At 45.8% G+C, this 19,097-nt stretch overlaps 1 protein-coding gene across 1 annotated transcript in view; it reads right to left on the bottom strand.

Moving 5' to 3' along the window:
- LOC148453994 (connector enhancer of kinase suppressor of ras 2-like) overlaps positions 1-19,097 on the bottom strand; it is a 970,642-nt gene that overhangs the window by 310,488 nt on the left and 641,057 nt on the right. The window contains exons 9-10 of the mRNA XM_088461402.1: positions 12,332-12,478; positions 6,400-6,533 (exon numbers count right to left, since the gene is read on the bottom strand). Of these exons, the coding sequence (XP_088317528.1) occupies positions 6,400-6,533; positions 12,332-12,478 (281 nt within the window). The remainder of the gene's footprint in view (positions 1-6,399; positions 6,534-12,331; positions 12,479-19,097) is intronic.

Below are 19,097 nucleotides of genomic sequence, written 5' to 3' on the forward strand. Positions count from 1 at the left end.
GTGTCTATTTTGCCGAATATATGTCTAAGGGGGTCATTCAGACCCGTTCGCGAGCAAAGGACGCTCGCAAACGGGTCGATGTTGCCCCACTGCGCATGCGCACGACGGAGGGAGCTCCGTCGTGCGCATGCGCGAGACCCGGATAGCGACGGGCTCTCCGTCACTCCGGGTCTCGCACCAAAGGGGGCGTGCTGTCGATGTTGATTGACAGCACGCCCCCTTTGGTGGGCGTGCCGGGGGTGTGACTGCCTAACTTATGAGTCCGGGCACCACTGACATCAGTGATCTGATAGAGCCAAAATCACTCCTGGGCTTGCGGCAGCGAGACCCTACTGCAGGGTCTTGTCGCAAGCCCGATGGTCGCGATGGTCTTTGACCATCGCGACCATCTTTTTGGCCGCTCGCATAAGCTGTGGGTGGTCACCCACAGCTATGTGAGCGGCCAGGAGGCCGCTCCAAATTTAGCTGGGACGGCCCTGATTCAGAGCGAGCGCTCTGGTCAGAGCGTTCAGCTCTGAATCAGGCCCTAAGTCACAATGCGAGTAGGATGCACCAGGAGAATGTGCTGTTTAAGTTGATATGTGACACTTGTATATCTGTGTGCGACTATGGGGCCTATTTGTCAACAATAAAATATTGATGGAGGTAATTAGGTTTAGTACTTGCATGGAGTTCTACCTAATTACCGGCGGAATTCATTATTCCTCGTCCCCATAACTATCTATTCCGAAAAGCTGTCATTTTTGTGATGACAGCTTTTCGGGAAATAGAGACTTTTCCTTTTCTGCACTGCCTTACCGCCGCTGTAATCAGTGCTGCACATGCGCCGTTACATCCGTGAAACCAGCACATGCGCAGAACTGCCTACACCTGCGGTAATTCTGTGTCCGTTACACCAGACCTGACTGCTCACTCACACCAGGTATATTGCGCTACATGGCGTATTGTTACTAGGGGTCTATTTACTAAGCCTTGGATGGAGATAAAGTGAACGGAGATAAAGTACCAGCCAATCAGCTCCTAACTGTCATTTTTCAAACACAGCCTGTGACATGGCAGTTAGGGGCTGATTGGCTGGTTCCTTATCCCCATTCACTTTATCTCCCTCCAAGGCTTAGTAAATAGACCCCTAGATGAGCACGGAGACATCTGTAGGGACACAGGGTGCTGGGGCGGCGTTGTGCCAGTGACAGCTAGAACCCAATGTCACTCGCTGCAGCCTGATATGTAAATGAACTAAAAGGGAAGTAGAATGTGAGAATCTGTAAAATGTCACTTTCTGTATGAGAGGGGTAACCGATGTATCTTTCCAGGGCCGTAGCTAGGGTAGTGCGGCCGGTGCCATCGCACAGGGCACCACAGGTCAGGGGGCGCTATTTGGGCCTGTCAAATTTCTGTTTATTATCATTCTCACTTGTAGCTTCCTCTTATTTCATCCCCAGCATCTCCTGGCCTCTCCTATCTCTTCCCTGGCCCTTCCCCATGAGGCCATTCCCCTTTTTTGGGTGCATCATGTCCCTTTGAAAAATGAGGGGGGCGCCAATGCTCTTTCTGGCACAGGGCACCAAAAAGTCTAGTTACGGCTCTGTATCTTTCAACTACAACATTATTGTCATTAAATTTGGGGTGCCTAAACTAACGAAAAAGGTGATTTTAGGGTGATTTGAGGACTTTCTTTTTTGTTTTACCCCCGAAAAAGATTTGTAATTATTGGACTAATTAAGCCAATTGGAAACTTCCAATTGCCTAATTGGTCATTAGGGAGGGTGTCCAAGGGGTTCAGCACAGTGTCCCCACATTTTAACCTTAAAATACAGATTTTCCTTCCCATCTCTCACCCTCAGGGAGGTGCGGGTGGAAAGCTGCGAATTCGGTCTTACTGATCAGTGTGAGTTACTAATTGGATTGCAAAATAAATTCAAAATGAAAATAGTACCTCGCACCTCGCACCTTGTGATTCGCACCTAATAGGTTTGACCCCAAAGTGTCTGAAGTTTTGAGGTAGTGTAGTTGTTATTATTAATTGCATATATCGAATTTAATGTTTATTTTACCCCTTTTCTTTATCACTATGTTTTTGATTGATTAGATAAGCTGTATATTTAGCGCTGTGGGGTTGCAGAGTGTATTGCAGGACACGGTAACGTGATTATTACATGGTTATAGATATTTTAAATAGAGATAAAGGCCCTCATTCAGAGCCACTCGCTAGCGGCAGTACGCTCGTTCCGAGCGATGTTCGCACATCTGCGCATGCGTACGGTTTTTAGTACGCATGCGCGAACCAGTCAGTGCGCCCGAAAATCGTTGGTACGCAATATAGCGAGGGCCTGCTATTTTGAGTGACAGAATGAGGCGTATGTGGGTGGTAACAGGGGAAGGTGCTTGAAAACGGGGAGTGGAGATCCGAACGCAGGCGTGCTTAAAGGTCAAAACGGGCGTTTTAAGGGAGTGCATAATTAATACAGCAGCGTCATTGACCACGTCACTTGGTTTTTTTTAACTCAGAACTGCTCGCAAAATAGCGGTTGAAAACACCAACCACAAGAATAGCGAGCAGGTCATACGCTGTACGATGTACTCGATTAATCTAATAAATAGCGGACATGACGTATGGTGCGTGCGGCCAGGGGGCGTTTTTATCAAATAAACGAGCGTATGTTTTGCTCGCTCGTTCAGACTTAGAGGTGGGAACAGACTGCAATTTGCGAACGGATCATTTGAATAGCCACCCCTTGTTTTTGAACGAACGACCACAAATAGCGAACGGCTCTGAATCAGGCCCAAAGTACATCAGACTTATACACATTATTCTTATGCACTCTGGGCCTGATTCAGACCCAATTGCGAGCGCATAGCGGGTCGGTGGCCGGGCAGTGCGCATGCGCAAGCCCCGGAGTGAGTGAACTCGCTGCGGGACTCACTACAAGACGGGCGGCTGTCAATTTTGATTGACAGCTCGCCCCGTTTTGTAGGCGGGCAGGGGGGGTGGCTGGACAAACCGAAGCATTCCTGAAGGAACGCCTGCCGTTTGTGGGCGGCCCTACTGACATCACCAGTGATGTCAGTAGTGAGCTTCCTGCTCTATTAGAGCAGGAAGTTCACTGGGGCTTGCGGTGGACGAGACCCTACCACAAGGGTCTCGTCGCAAGCCCGATGGTCGCGATAATCATGACCATCGCCAGGCCGCCTGCTAAAGCTGTGGGTGGTCACCCACAGCTTAGCAAGCGGCCTGGAGGCCAGTGAAAAAAAAAAACGTCCTACCTCTGAATCAGGGTCTTTATCTTTAGTTAAAATATCTATAACAATGCAATACCTAGCACCCTCCTTGCCCCCTAGCACTGTCACAACTGCTGTCTGCACTTACCCCCTCCCCACCCCCAGCACTACCTGCCCTTACTCCCCTCTACCCCAAATTTACCCTGCCTATACCTACAGCTCTACCCCAACTTCTTTTTGCCCTTAACCCCCCTCTACACCAACTGCAATCTGCCCGCAGTACTGTCCCAACTGTTGCCTGCCCTCACCCCCCATAATATGTGATGGGACAAAGAAACTGTGAAGTAGGACCCCAATTTTTTAAAGTGATGGATAACTGGGACCCACAATTGTTTTTCGCTCAGCGGGATCACTGCTGAGGTACTAATTAAGTGACTTGGGCTCAAACAGGGATATCCGTAAAACCTGGACTGTAATGGCGGAGTTTGGGAACCTCTGCATTAGATGAATTAGATTAATTCTGCACTCTGGAGTTTTTGTTGCTCCAGAATATATGGTGTAATACAGAATAGATGGCGTAATGCAGAATAGATGGCGTAATACAGAATAAATGGCGTAATACAGAATAAATGGCGTAATACAGAATAGATGGCGTAATGCAGAATAGATGGTGTAATGCAGAATAGATGACGTAATACAGAATAGATGACGTAATACAGAATAGATTGTGTTATACAGAATAGATGGCGTAATACAGAATAGATGGCGCAATGCAGGATAGATGGCGTAATGCAGAATAGATGGCGTAATACAGTATAGATGGAGTAATACAGAATAGATGGTGTAATACAGAATAGATGATGTAATACAGTATAGATGGTGTAATACAGAATAGATGTTGTAATACAGAATAGATGGTGTAATACAGAATAGATGGTGTAATACAGTATAGATGGAGTAATACAGAATAGATGGTGTAATACAGAATAGATGATGTAATACAGTATAGATGGAGTAATACAGAATAGATGGAGTAATACAGAATAGATGGTGTAATACAGAATAGATGGCGCAATACAGAATAGATGATGTAATACAGTATAGATGGAGTAATACAGAATAGATGGTGTAATACAGTATAGATGGAGCAATACAAAATAGATGGTGTAATACAGAATAGATGATGTAATGCAGAATAGATGGAGTAATACAGGATAGATGGTGTAATACAGAATAGATGACGTAATACAGAATAGATTGTGTTATACAGAATAGATGGCGTAATACAGAATAGATGATGTAATACAGTATAGATGGAGTAATACAGAATAGATGGTGTAATACAGTATAGATGGAGCAATACAAAATAGATGGTGTAATACAGAATAGATGATGTAATGCAGAATAGATGGAGTAATACAGGATAGATGGTGTAATACAGAATAGATGACGTAATACAGAATAGATTGTGTTATACAGAATAGATGGCGTAATACAGAATAGATGGCGCAATGCAGGATAGATGGCGCAATGCAGAATAGATGGTGTAATACAGAATAGATGGTGTAATACAGTATAGATGGTGTAATACAGAATAGATGTTGTAATTCAGAATAGATGGTGTAATACAGAATAGATGGCGTAATACAGAATAGATGATGTAATACAGAATAGATGGTGTAATACAGAATAGATGGTGTAATACAGTATAGATGGAGCAATACAAAATAGATGGTGTAATACAGAATAGATGATGTAATCCAGTATAGATGGCGTAATACAGAATAGATGGCGTAATACAGAATAGATGATGTAATACAGTACAGATGGAGTAATACAGAATAGATGATGTAATACAGAATAGATGGTATAATACAGAATAGATGGCGCAATACAGAATAGATGGACTAATACATAATAAATGGTGTAATACAGAATAGATGATGTAATACAGAATAGATGGCGTAATACAGAATAGATGATGTAATACAGTATAGATGGAGTAATACAGAATAGATGGTGTAATACAGAATAGATGATGTAATACAGTATAGATGATATAATACAGTATAGATGATGTAATACAGTATAGATGGAGTAATACAGAATAGATGGTGTAATACAGAATAGATTATGTAATACAGTATAGATGGAGTAATACAGAATAGATGATGTAATACAGAATAGATGGCGTAATACAGAATAGATGATGTAATACAGAATAAATGATGTAATACATAATAGATTGGGTAATACAGAATAGATGGTGTAATACAGAATAAATGGTGTAATACATAATAGATTGGGTAATACAGAATAGATGGCGTAACACAGAATAGATGGTGTAATACACAATAGATGGTGTAATACAGAATAGATGGTGTAATACAGAATAGATGGCGTAATACAGAATAAATTGGGTAATACAGAATAGATGGTGTAACACAGAATAGATGACGTAATACAGAATAGATGGTGTAATACACAATAGATGGTGTAATACAGAATAGATGGTGTAATACAGAATCGATTGGGTAATACAGAATAGATGGCGTAATACAGAATAAATTGGGTAATACAGAATAGATGGTGTAACACAGAATAGATGGCGTAATACAGAATAGATGGAGTAATACATAATAGATGGTGTAATACACAATAGATGGTGTAACACATAATAGATGGTGTAATACAGAATAGATGGCGTAATACAGAATAGATTGTGCAATACAGAATAGATGGTGTAACACAGAATATATTATTTTGCAATTTAAATAATTTCGGTTTTACAAAATTGACTACAAACTTGATTTTACATTTTATTGGTATCACATTTCATGATCTCATTGAGGGTAACCAGCAAAAGCTCAAAATTTGCACCTCTCACATGAAAACGCCATCGGTGCCCAATTGTAATTACAAGCACAGGGAAATTCCATGTGAAAATGGGGCATCTATGGCGGTGCAGAATTGTGCAGCCTCTGGTGGGAGGAGCCTGGCAGATCAACAGCCCAATTCCAGGGTTATTAGGGGCAGATAAGGGGAGATTATCAGCGATGCAAAGGTAAGCTAGCAAGGGATGTTAGCGCCGCCCTGCTGGGTACGCACAGTAAGTACATCACAGGAGATAATGCCTTGTGACACAGATGATGCATATGGGAATTGTATACAGACTTTTACCTTGGCCCATAAAGTCCAGAGACAGGAGAGAGGATAAAGACATCGTGCAGAGCGGAGCTGTCCACCTTGGATGACATTCCCATGGTACCCGTAGGTGTTGTGTTTCCACTGGTCGGACTGGTCGGGATTACAGGCTAGCAACAAAGATTATATGAAAGTGAGCTTCACATCAATGTAAGATACATACAGAGAAATAACACATATAACACGTAAGTATCTATAGGCATCAGCGAGATTTTCCACCTACAGACCACTTTAGTTTATTGCTTTATACTTCTGCTCCTAAACTCTCTTACTAAGCACATTACTCTCGTCTTACAGTATCCTTTACATTTGTTGCTTATTCTTGTCTTAGGAAATAATGCAACGCTGTCGTTCTTTCCACATTAGACAAGTGCGCACATGGGTGAAAAGCAGCGATAAAGAAATGAACAACAACATAAAGTTTCAGGAGAGTCTGAGTAACCCAATAAAGTCATTTAAAGGTAGAAAACTTGTTTTATAATAAATTGTTGAAGATTCATTTTTGATGGGAATATTCTTAACTGTGAGCGGAAGCCGTGTGGGAATGGCAGGATGTAGGTGTAATGTGTTACCCTGCGGGGGCTGATTCCTGGCGAGCACTACGCCAGTCTGAGTAGTGCATGAAATCTCTTGGCGCATTCTGACACAGCAAACGCTACTAGTCCTGTGTATACTGTGTGTATCTGGCGCCTCACAGCTGGCGGGGTCTAATGGGGCAAGGAGAGGAGGCCTGAGGTACAGGAAGGGCGAGTTTATATAAATGCAGCTCATGCAGACCTGCAGGGACACTCATGGACCTGTATAAGCAGCAAGATCATGAAATAGATGACGTTATGCTAAATACAATCTAACACGTTTCTCCTGCAAAGATAAAGCGGTCATGTAACAACGGACATCCCACCGCCTTCCCCGGTCCCACTGTAAATACAACATTTAGCAATCCATGGCTGAATGGCGAGGATGTTTGGCGTATAATAAGGGAAAACTAGCAGTAGAACAAAAAAAATGGCGGAATTCCATGTTGAACTCTTTGGTCCAAATTCTGTTGGAGAAATGCGTCAAATTCAGTCTCCACATGTGGAAAGGAGAAAATATTCTGCAGAACAGTTTTGAAAATGTTACTGATCTCTATTTTGTATATTACACTCTGTCACATTACATAAACCTGTAGCGGTCAATTAAACCCGCACAAACAGACGACAGGTTTCTCTAGCAAAGACGCTGTTCTAATGCCCCGATGGGCGACAGGTCAGGCTGATCATGTCAGCATTAGATTGGTTATAGGTAGCTCCTAGTATAGGTTGCTTTGCAGATAGAAATCACATAGGAAGCAATTACAATAGGTGCCTATTGCCCCGTGACATGCAGCTTAAACACAACTTCACTCAATTACGTTAATGTATTCCTAGACGCGGTTAGCGGCTAACGCGATCACCATTTCAGTGCTCTTCTTTTAGCTACAAAAATATGTTTCAAGCTGCACTGTAGGTCTGTCTGACGGCTTAATGTATAAAATCTCCCAGCAAGAAGAGCCTATATATATACCAATGCAATATAATGAGGGGAAAAACAGAGCATCTAGAACAAAGCCGCCTGTCTGCTGTAGACGAGAAAATCTTCCCACTCGTTTCAGGTCTGCTGCTGAAATACCAGCGTCTGTCTCTGAGATAAACAGACTTAGAAAAAAAAAATTATTATTAATACGCATCGACATGTGAAACCCCTTAAAAACGGCGAATATTACATATTATTCCTATTCCAGAAAATTGTAGGACAGTTTTCTTTCTTCCACCCACAGAACTGGCGAATCGTCTCCTATTACAGCTGCAGAAACTATTAAAAGGATTTTTTTTTTTTTTATGTCTGAAGCTAAATTTAGTTTTTTTGTTTTTTTTATATGTACGAGTTGCCAAACTCCGACCGGCGTCTTGGATTCTGAGGGAATTAAAGATTAATCTTTAGTACCAAACAGAGAACAAACCACGAGGAAACGTACACAAGGCTCAGGCAAGGCTGTAGCACCGGAGGTGGTTATTCATGTTATATTCATTTTGGGGGGAGGGGGACTTTCAAACATTTATCATTAGTTAAAATGTCACGAGAACGCGCCAAATTTTCATATAGCGAGTTTTGTGGGCAAATCAGGCAGCATTTAGGGGTATATTTACTAAAGTGCAGGTTTATAGAAGTGGAGATGTTGCCCATAGCAACCAATCACATTCTAGCTATTATCTTCTAGAAGGTGCTAGTTACATAAGTAAAATGTAAGTGGTTGCTATGACAACACCTCCACATCTATAAACCCACTTGTTAGTAAATATACCCCTTTGCCGCCTTTGACCGTTACCTCCCACAAATGCTCAATCAGACTGCAGGTAAAAAGTGGCTGTTGCTATGAGCGACTACTGTCAAGTACCTTGGCGCATGCGCAGCTTACGATAATCACTGAACTGCGTGCAGCTTTGCAATTTGCGATCCTTGCTGAATCAGGCCCATTGTCTGGTGGGAGGAGTTGGGTGAAGTTGTGGCGTTCTGCAGGGCCGTAGCTAGGGTAGTGCGGCCGGTGCCATGGCACAGGGCACCACAGGTCAGGGGGCGCTATTTGGGCCTGGCAAATTTCTGTTTATTATCATTCTTGCTTGTAGCTTCCTCTTATTTCATCCCCAGCATCTCCTGGCCTCTCCTATCTCTTCCCTGGCCCTTCCCCATGAGGCCAGGGCCCTCTCTCAGGTGCACTATATTATGTCCCTATTTATCCCCAGCATCTCCTGGCCTCCCCTATCTCTTCCTGGCCCTTCCCCATGAGGCCATGAACCTCTCTCAGGTGCACTATATTATGTCCCTATTTATCCCCAGCATCTCCTGGCCTCCCCTATCTCTTCCCTGGCCCTGCCCCATGAGGCCATGGCCCTCTCTCAGGTGCACTATATTATGTCCCTATTTATCCCCAGCATCTCCTGGCCTCCCCTATCTCTTCCCTGGCCCTTCCCCATGAGGCCATGGCCCTATCTCAGGTGCACTATATTATGTCCCTATTTATCCCCAGCATCTCCTGGCCTCCCCTATCTCTTCCCTGGCCCTTCCCCATGAGGCCATGGCCCTCTCTCAGGTGCACTATATTATGTCCCTATTTATCCCCAGCATCTCCTGGCCTCCCCTATCTCTTCCCTGGCCCTTCCCCATGAGGCCATGGCCCTCTCTCAGGTGCACTATATTATGTCTCTATTTATCCCCAGCATCTCCTGGCCTCCCCTATCTCTTCTCTGGCCCTTCCCCATGAGGCCATGGCCCTCTCTCAGGTGCACTATATTATGTCCCTATTTATCCCCAGCATCTCCTGGCCTCCCCTATCTCTTCCCTGGCCCTGCCCCATGAGGCCATGGCCCTCTCTCAGGTGCACTATATTATATCCCTATTTATCCCCAGCATCTCCTGGCCTCCCCTATCTCTTCCCTGGCCCTTCCCCATGAGGCCATGGCCCTCTCTCAGGTGCACTATATTATGTCCCTATTTATCCCCAGCATCTCCTGGCCTCCCCTAGCTCTTCCCTGGCCCTTCCCCATGAGGCCATGGCCCTCTCTCAGGTGCACTATATTATGTCCCTATTTATCCCCAGCAACTCCTGGCCTCCCTTAGCTCTTCCCTGGCCCTTCCCCATGAGGCCATGACCCTCTCTCAGGTGCACTATATTATGTCCCTATTTATCCCCAGCATCTCCTGGCCTCCCCTATCTCTTCCCTGGCCCTTCCCCATGAGGCCATGGCCCTCTCTCAGGTGCACACTATATTATGTCCCTATTTATAACCAGCATCTCCTGGCCTCCCCTATCTCTTCCCTGGCCCTTCCCCATGAGGCAATGGCCCTCTCTCAGGTGCGCACTATATTATGTCCCTATTTATCCCCAGCATCTCCTGGCCTCCCCTATCTCTTCCCTGGCCCTTCCCCATGAGGCCATGGCCCTCTCTCAGGTGCACTATATTATGTCCCTATTTATCCCCAGCATCTCCTGGCCTCCCCTATCTCTTCCCTGGCCCTTCCCCATGAGGCCATGGCCCTCTCTCAGGTGCACTATATTATGTCCCTATTTATCCCCAGCATCTCCTGGCCTCCCCTATCTCTTCTCTGGCCCTTCCCCATGAGGCCATGGCCCTCTCTCAGGTGCACTATATTATGTCCCTATTTATCCCCAGCATCTCCTGGCCTCCCCTATCTCTTCCCTGGCCCTTCCCCATGAGGCCATGGCCCTCTCTCAGGTGCACTATATTATGTCCCTATTTATCCCCAGCATCTCCTGGCCTCCCCTATCTCTTCCCTGGCCCTTCCCCATGAGGCCATGGCCCTCTCTCAGGTGCACTATATTATGTCCCTATTTATCCCCAGCATCTCCTGGCCTCCCCTAGCTCTTCCCTGGCCCTTCCCCATGAGGCCATGGCCCTCTCTCAGGTGCACTATATTATGTCCCTATTTATCCCCAGCAACTCCTGGCCTCCCTTAGCTCTTCCCTGGCCCTTCCCCATGAGGCCATGACCCTCTCTCAGGTGCACTATATTATGTCCCTATTTATCCCCAGCATCTCCTGGCCTCCCCTATCTCTTCCCTGGCCCTTCCCCATGAGGCCATGGCCCTCTCTCAGGTGCACACTATATTATGTCCCTATTTATAACCAGCATCTCCTGGCCTCCCCTATCTCTTCCCTGGCCCTTCCCCATGAGGCAATGGCCCTCTCTCAGGTGCGCACTATATTATGTCCCTATTTATCACCAGCATCTCCTGGCCTCCCCTATCTCTTCCCTGGCCCTTCCCCATGAGGCCATGGCCCTCTCTCAGGTGCACTATATTATGTCCCTATTTATCCCCAGCATCTCCTGGCCTCCCCTATCTCTTCCCTGGCCCTTCCCCATGAGGCCATGGCCCTCTCTCAGGTGCACTATATTATATCCCTATTTATCCCCAGCATCTCCTGGCCTCCCCTATCTCTTCCCTGCCTTTCCCCATGAGTTCATGGCCCTCTCTCAGGTTTACTGTAATATGTCCCTATTTATCCCCAGCATCTCCTGGCCTCCACTATCTCTTCCCTGGCCCTTCCCCATGAGGCCATGGCCCTCTCTCAGGTGCACTGTAATATGTCCCTATTTATCCCCAGCATCTCCTGGCCTCCACTATCTCTTCCCTGGCCCTTCCCCATGAGGCCATGGCCATTTTTGGGTTCATTATGTCCTTTTGAAAAATGAGGGGGGCGCCAATGCTCTTTCTGGCACAGGGCACCAAAAAGTCTAGTTACAGCTCTGGCGTTCTGTGCTGCGTACGGAGTAGGGGTACCTAGTTTTGTGGAACGCAGCAAGAAAGTAGATTTCATCTTGTAGACTTGATAAAATGTGAGAGACGGGCATTTACAAAGGCTCTATGCATGGCGGGACACTTCTGTTCTGCGAAAGGACCTCTTCTGTGTGCCAGCACTGAGGCCGGGGAGAATTAATTTCTTCCATTACTTCGAATGAGAAGAATCTGACTTCTTCTACTTGCACTTCTGCTGAGAAGCTAAGTTCCAGGCGCACTTTACACTATGAAATAAACTATCGTCAATACACAGAAAAGTGCCCCATGCAATAAAGTCCTCCCAACGGCGCTATCAAGCCGTGAAGGATGCTAAGCTGAGCATTATTTTGGGAGAAATGGAAACATTTAATTTAATGAATCTCCTGAGACCCCCAGGATCCTATACGTCTTGTGGTCTCGCTCCATTCTCCAATTAGGAAATGTGATGGAAGCCGATTCATTTTTCCCCAATGTCATTATATCTTTCACTCTGGAAGTATAACGCTGTGATATGTACCAGGGGTGTCAGGTTTGTGTACATACGGTTGCTATAGGTGATCCTGACATATTGACCTCGCTTTTATTCCGGTACCTGTAGGGCAAGCGGTTTCCATCTCACATTCTTTAGAAGTGCCGGGGCTGATGCCAAGGTGTTCTGAGGTCTCTTCTTCAATGTTAGAATAACCCCGCTAGGGTCTTCCCGTAAGGCGTTGACCAAATTTTTTAACTGCCAGCCAACCTGGAGGAGACAAAGACAGATTAAAGGTCACACGACGCGTTCTCTCTGAGAGGACCACAGTGATTTGTAAACCTACACTTGTCTGAATTAGGGATGTGCAGGCTCGGATAGGTTCGAGTTTGCACGTGGAGTTCGGATTTTTCCCTCAAAAAAAACGGAACTCAGAAAGAGGCAAAACGTCATCTTGCACGGACGAACATCATCATTCCTGGACTTTTGTCCAGGAATGATGATGTTCGTCCATGCAAGATGACGTTTTGCCTCTTTCTGAGTTCCGTTTTTTTGGAGGGAAAAATCCGAACTCCACGTGCAAACTCGAACCTATCCGAGCCTGCACATCCCTAGTCTGAATATGCTCATTGTGCCATCAGGTCTTCAGCATGGATCTATATACACAATGTGTTATAAATGTAACCAAAACATAGGTGCCAGCTTCCCTTCCTGAGCTATAGACATGTTCCTCCTCACCCCAATCCTACTGCTGTGTACATCTACGTGAATAAGCTTCCAGCAGAAAGAGACACATGAAACATTTGAGGTTGTGGGCTTAGTACCAGACCCCACAGTGGTCTCCAATTAAAGATTTACGTAATGCTTGTGGGTTTTAAGAGAATATGGACATGTGCGTCAAAGAGTAATTTGCATGCCCGCCTAGGTAGGGGGTACCCCTAAGTGGCCCCAAAAAGATACAATGAAAGAGAAAATGTGTCTCTACCTATATGCGTGGGACTTTACTCTGCTACAACCAAGAAGTGAGGTTCAAAATATATTCAAAGGACCTCGCTTAGTATAGTTCTATAGAAACAGATTTATTTCTGTATAGACAGTATAATATAAAATGTAGAACTTGACACACGTTTAAAAGTATATACAAGATATATCATGCAAATAATGGTATATAAATAAACATTTAGGGATTAATATTCATAATCCCAAAAAAGTGGCAGTTTAAACAAAGGTATAGGAGGTGAATATACCTACACATGAATATCGGGGAAAAAAAAGGCCTTGAGGAAGTGACTGGGACGTCTCGAAACGCGTCGTCGGTGATCCATCAGTGCCTACAGGCAGAAACCAAGCTTTCCTTCGGCCAGAAGAGCCTACCAGTTTGGATGAAAACTTTGGAGCCAATACAGGGTGTATCCGGAACACTCTGTACTCTTCTGTAACACCTGTGGCTACATCTCTCCAGGACTGGTATAATCCACCTTTTTTACTGTCTATAATTTTTGAAATACAGAAATAAATCTGTTTTTATATAACTATAAGCGAGGTCCTTTGAATATATTTTGAACCTTCACTAGAAACACATTTTCTCTTCCAATTACAGATTATCTGGAGCTAAAGTGTGTTTTAGTTGATAGGAGAACTCTGAGTGTGTCTACAGTATTGTATGTAACTCACGTTTTCGGATACAGTCCATTACAGAAATGTAATTATTCTAGAGACACAGAATTCTGTATGGTGGCAGATAGGACCTGTATGGCCGCTCTACCCTGCACGTTTCATTCCTAAACAACTCTGCTCTTATTTCATCCTTGTTTTATTTGTCAGACTTAGTATGACCTGATGTCTATCCCAAACACTGTTACATTTCCCCATGATATTATCCTCTACGCCCTCTGTTGAGGGGCTCTTCCACCTATCTACAACCTTTTGGGAAAATGGTCCCAGCAATCACTGACTGGTCTCCCGCATTGCTCCGTTACACTGTCTGACAACATTTGTGCCCCCTGAATTAATGACTCCTACACCCCCGCCCTCCCAGGCAGTTGCTGTGTTTGTGATGCTGATAATCTGCCTGGATCAGAGATGGATGGAATTGCAGAGACGCACACAAGCAGCTGCGCCATTCCGTCCATGTAAATGTTAATGCGGTAGGAGGGGCCTACAGGAAACAGACTCCTCCTTGCTGCATCTGCGTGATCCCAGTGCTGTGGCCGAGGCTTCAGCCTGCGATCACCATCGTGACCATCGGTCACGATGGTTGCCCCTTTGACCAGTGTGCGGTAGCTGAAACTCACCGCAGCCTGACTGGGTTCTGGCAGCTTGCTGACGCTGACCATAGCCTTGTCTCTTCCGGAAAAGGGGGTGACATGCCCTCCGTTTCCGGGAACGCTAGGAAAACTCCCGCTCCACCCCCCATACTCCACAGCCTGTCAATAACAGTACACATCCTGCGCAGTCCACTAACAATGGGAGATGTGCGCGAACAATCGGGTGAGCGTACGTCTCTGAGTCACAGCCCCGAGTTTGTTTTCAGCCTTTATGCTTTTAGATTTGCATATTTGGCATTGAGTTGTAATTGTCACACTCTGAACCATTCCCAGATCACCAAACCCCCTCTTCAAATTAGTCAGCCATTAAATCCGTAAAAAAATGTTCATCTTAAAATAATGATGTAATTATAGTCAGTTTTACAGCAATACGAGGACACAATTATGTTTCAGACAGTTCTAAATGTTACTCATATCAACAGACTTTGGATATCCGGTATAAATATAAAAATGGACATAGGGGTCTATGTATTAATCTCGATTTGCAGTCAATCCCCCGAAAAACGGTCCTTATGCACAGTAGCGTTGGAGGTTTCTGTATGAGGGAAGTGAAGCAGAGATATTTGCTGTCGTTCACAATAGCGCCCATATAGCGTAGCTGTCTATGGAGGTTGTGACCCTGGGCACTTTCCCAGGCTCTGATAAGCTTGGCCCCAGCAGCCCAGACTGGTGATGGCCCATCGTAGCCTAAGGGATAACTGTGTCACCACATTACGTACAGGCTCGCTGGCTGCGAACGCTGGGTCCATACCACGGAGTAAAGACATAGCGCAATGCTTTATTTGTTGTGCAGGTATAATGAAGCTGCTGTTTTGGTTAAATACATTAGATAATGATGAGTTATTATACTATACAAAACAGCTCATTACACTTAAGTGGACTTCATAAATAATAAAGCATTTGAAGTGCACTCAGTTGGACACCGGTTAGTATTGCTCGCCATAATGTGGCTTATAACCCCCCATCCCACCTCCATCCAACAGATGAGCATTTATTGTTATGGTCATTTTTAAATGCAATTATAGCGTCTGTGCAAAGAGGCCACATATACAATGTTACAGTATTCCCCTATAGAATCCTCAGTTTAGGAACTTTGTGGCCGCCCAAGTGGTTACAGCCAGAGAGTGGCGGATATTGTAGCAGCCCTAATACCCTTACAGCGTATGTTATAAATGTAGAGGAGAGTCCCAGCTTTTAGGACAAAGTCAGCCATCTTCGGTTTTGCTGTTTTTTTTACCGACTATAATGACAACAAACCAGTAAGAGACCCAACGTGAATGTAAATGCTGGTTCCAGCTTTTATTCTGGTTTATACACATTTGTGGATCATGTGAATTATTATCACTTAGATGTGATTCAAATAGGAAGGACACAGCTAGGAGTGGAGCCTATTTATAAACTACAACAGCAACAATGTTTCAATAAACTAAAGCATTCAGTACACTGTCAGGAACCGTATGGGAAAAGCCAGGAGCTTACGGTGGCAAGCAGGTGAGTGACAGTGCTAGGTCTTCGTATTGCGGCCAACAGGCCAGCCAGGAGCCGCACCGGGCCCCGGTAAAAAGGGGACGTGGCCTAATCACGGAAGGTGTAGCCACACCCCCTTAGGTTAAAAAAAAGTTTTGCTTCGCACTGGCGAGGGGGGCTCAGTGAGCCCCCTCAGCCCAGTGCATAACCAGTGGGGGACACGATCAGCTTGATTGCTCCCCCCGCAGGCATAGGAGACTGCTGTGGCTGCTTCTTAGCAGCTGCGAGCAGTCTCCCAGTGCAGCCCAGCACACAGCAGCGTGTGCTGGACTGCTGTGATATAAGAGGGGGGAGCAGTGCTGGACCCGGGCCCTCCAGCAAGCCCGGGCCTGGGTAATTAGAAACTGCTCCCTCCCCTCTCAGCGCCCCTGGTGGACAAACCTAGGTGTGGAGTCTAACACACTTGGTGGTCTTCACCAGTGACCCCTCCAGTTGGGATTTGGGTTTTGCTGCACCAAGTGAATAGGTCGCGGCCCTCTGGACAGGTACCTGGGAGTGGCAGGAAGACTGGAACTATTTTAGAATTAATTAGCACTGGAAACCCTAAGAATGTAATAACACTAGAGGCCAGCGTGAAAACTAGCTAGGACACAAAGGATCAGTTAGGACTGAATACTTGAACACAGAAGAACGGTGTTTAAACTGAATACTTGAACACAGGAGATCAACATGAACTGAATACTTGAACACAGGAGATCGGCAAATGAACTGAATACAGGAGATCGGCATATTAACTAAATACTTGAACACAGGAGATCGGCAAATGAACTGAATACTTGCGCACAGGAGATCAGGGTATGAACTGAATACTTGAATACAGGAGATTAGCAAATTAACTGAATACTTGAACACAGGAGATCCAGGTGCTGACTTTCGTGGAGAAACACAGAGAAATGTGGATACAGGCAAGTACTGGGAATTACTAGAGATCCAGCTGAGAGCTTACTAGTAATTAGCGTGAAAGCTGATATCACAGGAACACAGGAAGGCAGTTAGAGAGCTGAGCAGCACATTAAAAGTCAACACAGGGATTTACAAGAACGCTGGAGTTCTGTGTGAGAGCTGAAATAACACGCTGTGAATTAGCATGTAAGCTAATACAAGTAACACTGGAGGTCAGCGGGAAGGCTGAAACAACACATTGTAGATACTTCGTGGAAAACACAGGAGAGCATAACAATCATTGGAACAGCGAAGTTGAACAGCAGTTTCCTGTTCCTGGAGTCAGACTTAAATACCCCTGGGTAGTTGGTCATTGGCTCAGAGGATCAGCTGAGTGACCACAGGACTACCATTGGGAGAGACTAGTCAGGTGATATGGACCAACATGGCTGCGCCCATGCCTGACACCCCGGAAATGCAAGGAAGCCCTAGCAGACCATGGGGAGAATACTCAATCACCACTCATCTCCACTGCCAGAGGTGAGTAGCGGCCCATCCCAGGCCGCATCCTGACATACATTATGTAGACGAAAGTGATAGGACACCCCCGCGCAAGCGAAAATGTTCACGTAGTTGAGCATTTATTTGCTACTGTACCATGCATGAAAAGTTCAGAAAACCCCTACAACGCCTGCGTTACCTGTGTGTATGTACAGTGGGCCTCATTCAGAGGCAGTCGTTAGATGATTGCGGTCGCTCTGAATCAGGGCGGACGCTTGAATCCTGAACGTCCGTCTCCTTGTCGATCATTAAGCTGTGGGTTAACACCCACAGCTCTAACGACTGACATGGGTGATGGCCGCGATGGTCAAGACCATCGTGACAATCGGGGTTTGCGACCAGACCCTAGGGTAGGGTCTGGGCACTCGTAAGCCACAGGGAGCTTCCTGCTCTGTTCGAGCAGGAAGTTCCCCACTGACATCAGCAATGATGTCAGTGGGGCCGCCCCCAAACGGCAAGCGTTCCGACTGGAACGCCTCTGTTTGGACGGGCACGCCCCCGGCCCATCCAGCAAATGGGGCGAGCTGTCACTCAACATCGACAGCTCGCCCCGTCTGCTACGAGACCCCTAACAATGGTGCACCCGTTGTTAGCCGGGTCTCATGCATGCGCACGACGGAGCCGGCTCCGTCGTGCGAATGCGCTGTGGGGCAACATTGAGTCGGTTGTGAGTGCTCAGCGCTCACGACCGACTCTGAATGAGCTCCAATGTGCTGTTGCGTACGGGACTGCTGGTAACAACACTGGCGAGGGGAAACCATGGGCGTTCCTGGATGACTGAGAGTGAACCCAAAGAAAAACGTGCCGGTGTGTTATGGGAGTATTGCGGGCGTGTCAGTGATAGCGTCTGCAATCTCAGACGCAGAGCCGCAGAGGCCATGTTTAGGAGGTGTTCAGACAGAGCCACTGCGTCTGCCATAGGGCAGGTGTAAATGCTGATGGTGCACGCAATGATGTGCCGATGGTGGAGTGCCTCCAATCGCCGGCGGTGTTGCACCGGGCAGAAGCAGTGAAAGTGGCGTGTCAGGGTTTGCACGTTCAGGTGCTCACTAGTACACAAGGGAAAAGCTAAACGTAGCATTTGCATATTATCGCCTCTGCGACACAAACAGACGCAGCGGAGACTGCGTACACCTCTGAAACAAAACTAAAGTTCAGTCATAAGTATACCCTTTCCAGTCTCTGAAATTGGAACAGAGATGTAGAAATGGGGAAGATGGTGGAGTAACAGGAGACAGAGGAGTCACCGAACGCTCTGTCCTATAATAATCGCGCAGTAAGCGAGCGCTCAGCACTTTCCCGGAGCCGGTCTGAGATATCTGCTGCTGGCTGGATACGGTGAATTATCACTTTTAATAATGTTCTCAGCACCAGCTTACAGGGCTCAGGCTGCAATTTGCAGTAATACAAATAATAATAACACGTATTATCTTACTGTAACTGTAATTGGAAATGTGCTTTGTCTCATTTCAGAAAACAGGAAATTCATAACAAAAATGTTTCACAGATTTAATTAAAGAAGAGCTAACATTTATTTCAGGAACAGCAACTTTGGGAATTTGTATACATAATATATATATATATGTATATAT

Source organism: Taudactylus pleione, unplaced genomic scaffold, assembly GCF_031769625.1.
Source record: "Taudactylus pleione unplaced genomic scaffold, aTauple2 ptg001043l, whole genome shotgun sequence".
Lineage (NCBI taxonomy): Eukaryota > Metazoa > Chordata > Amphibia > Anura > Myobatrachidae > Taudactylus > Taudactylus pleione.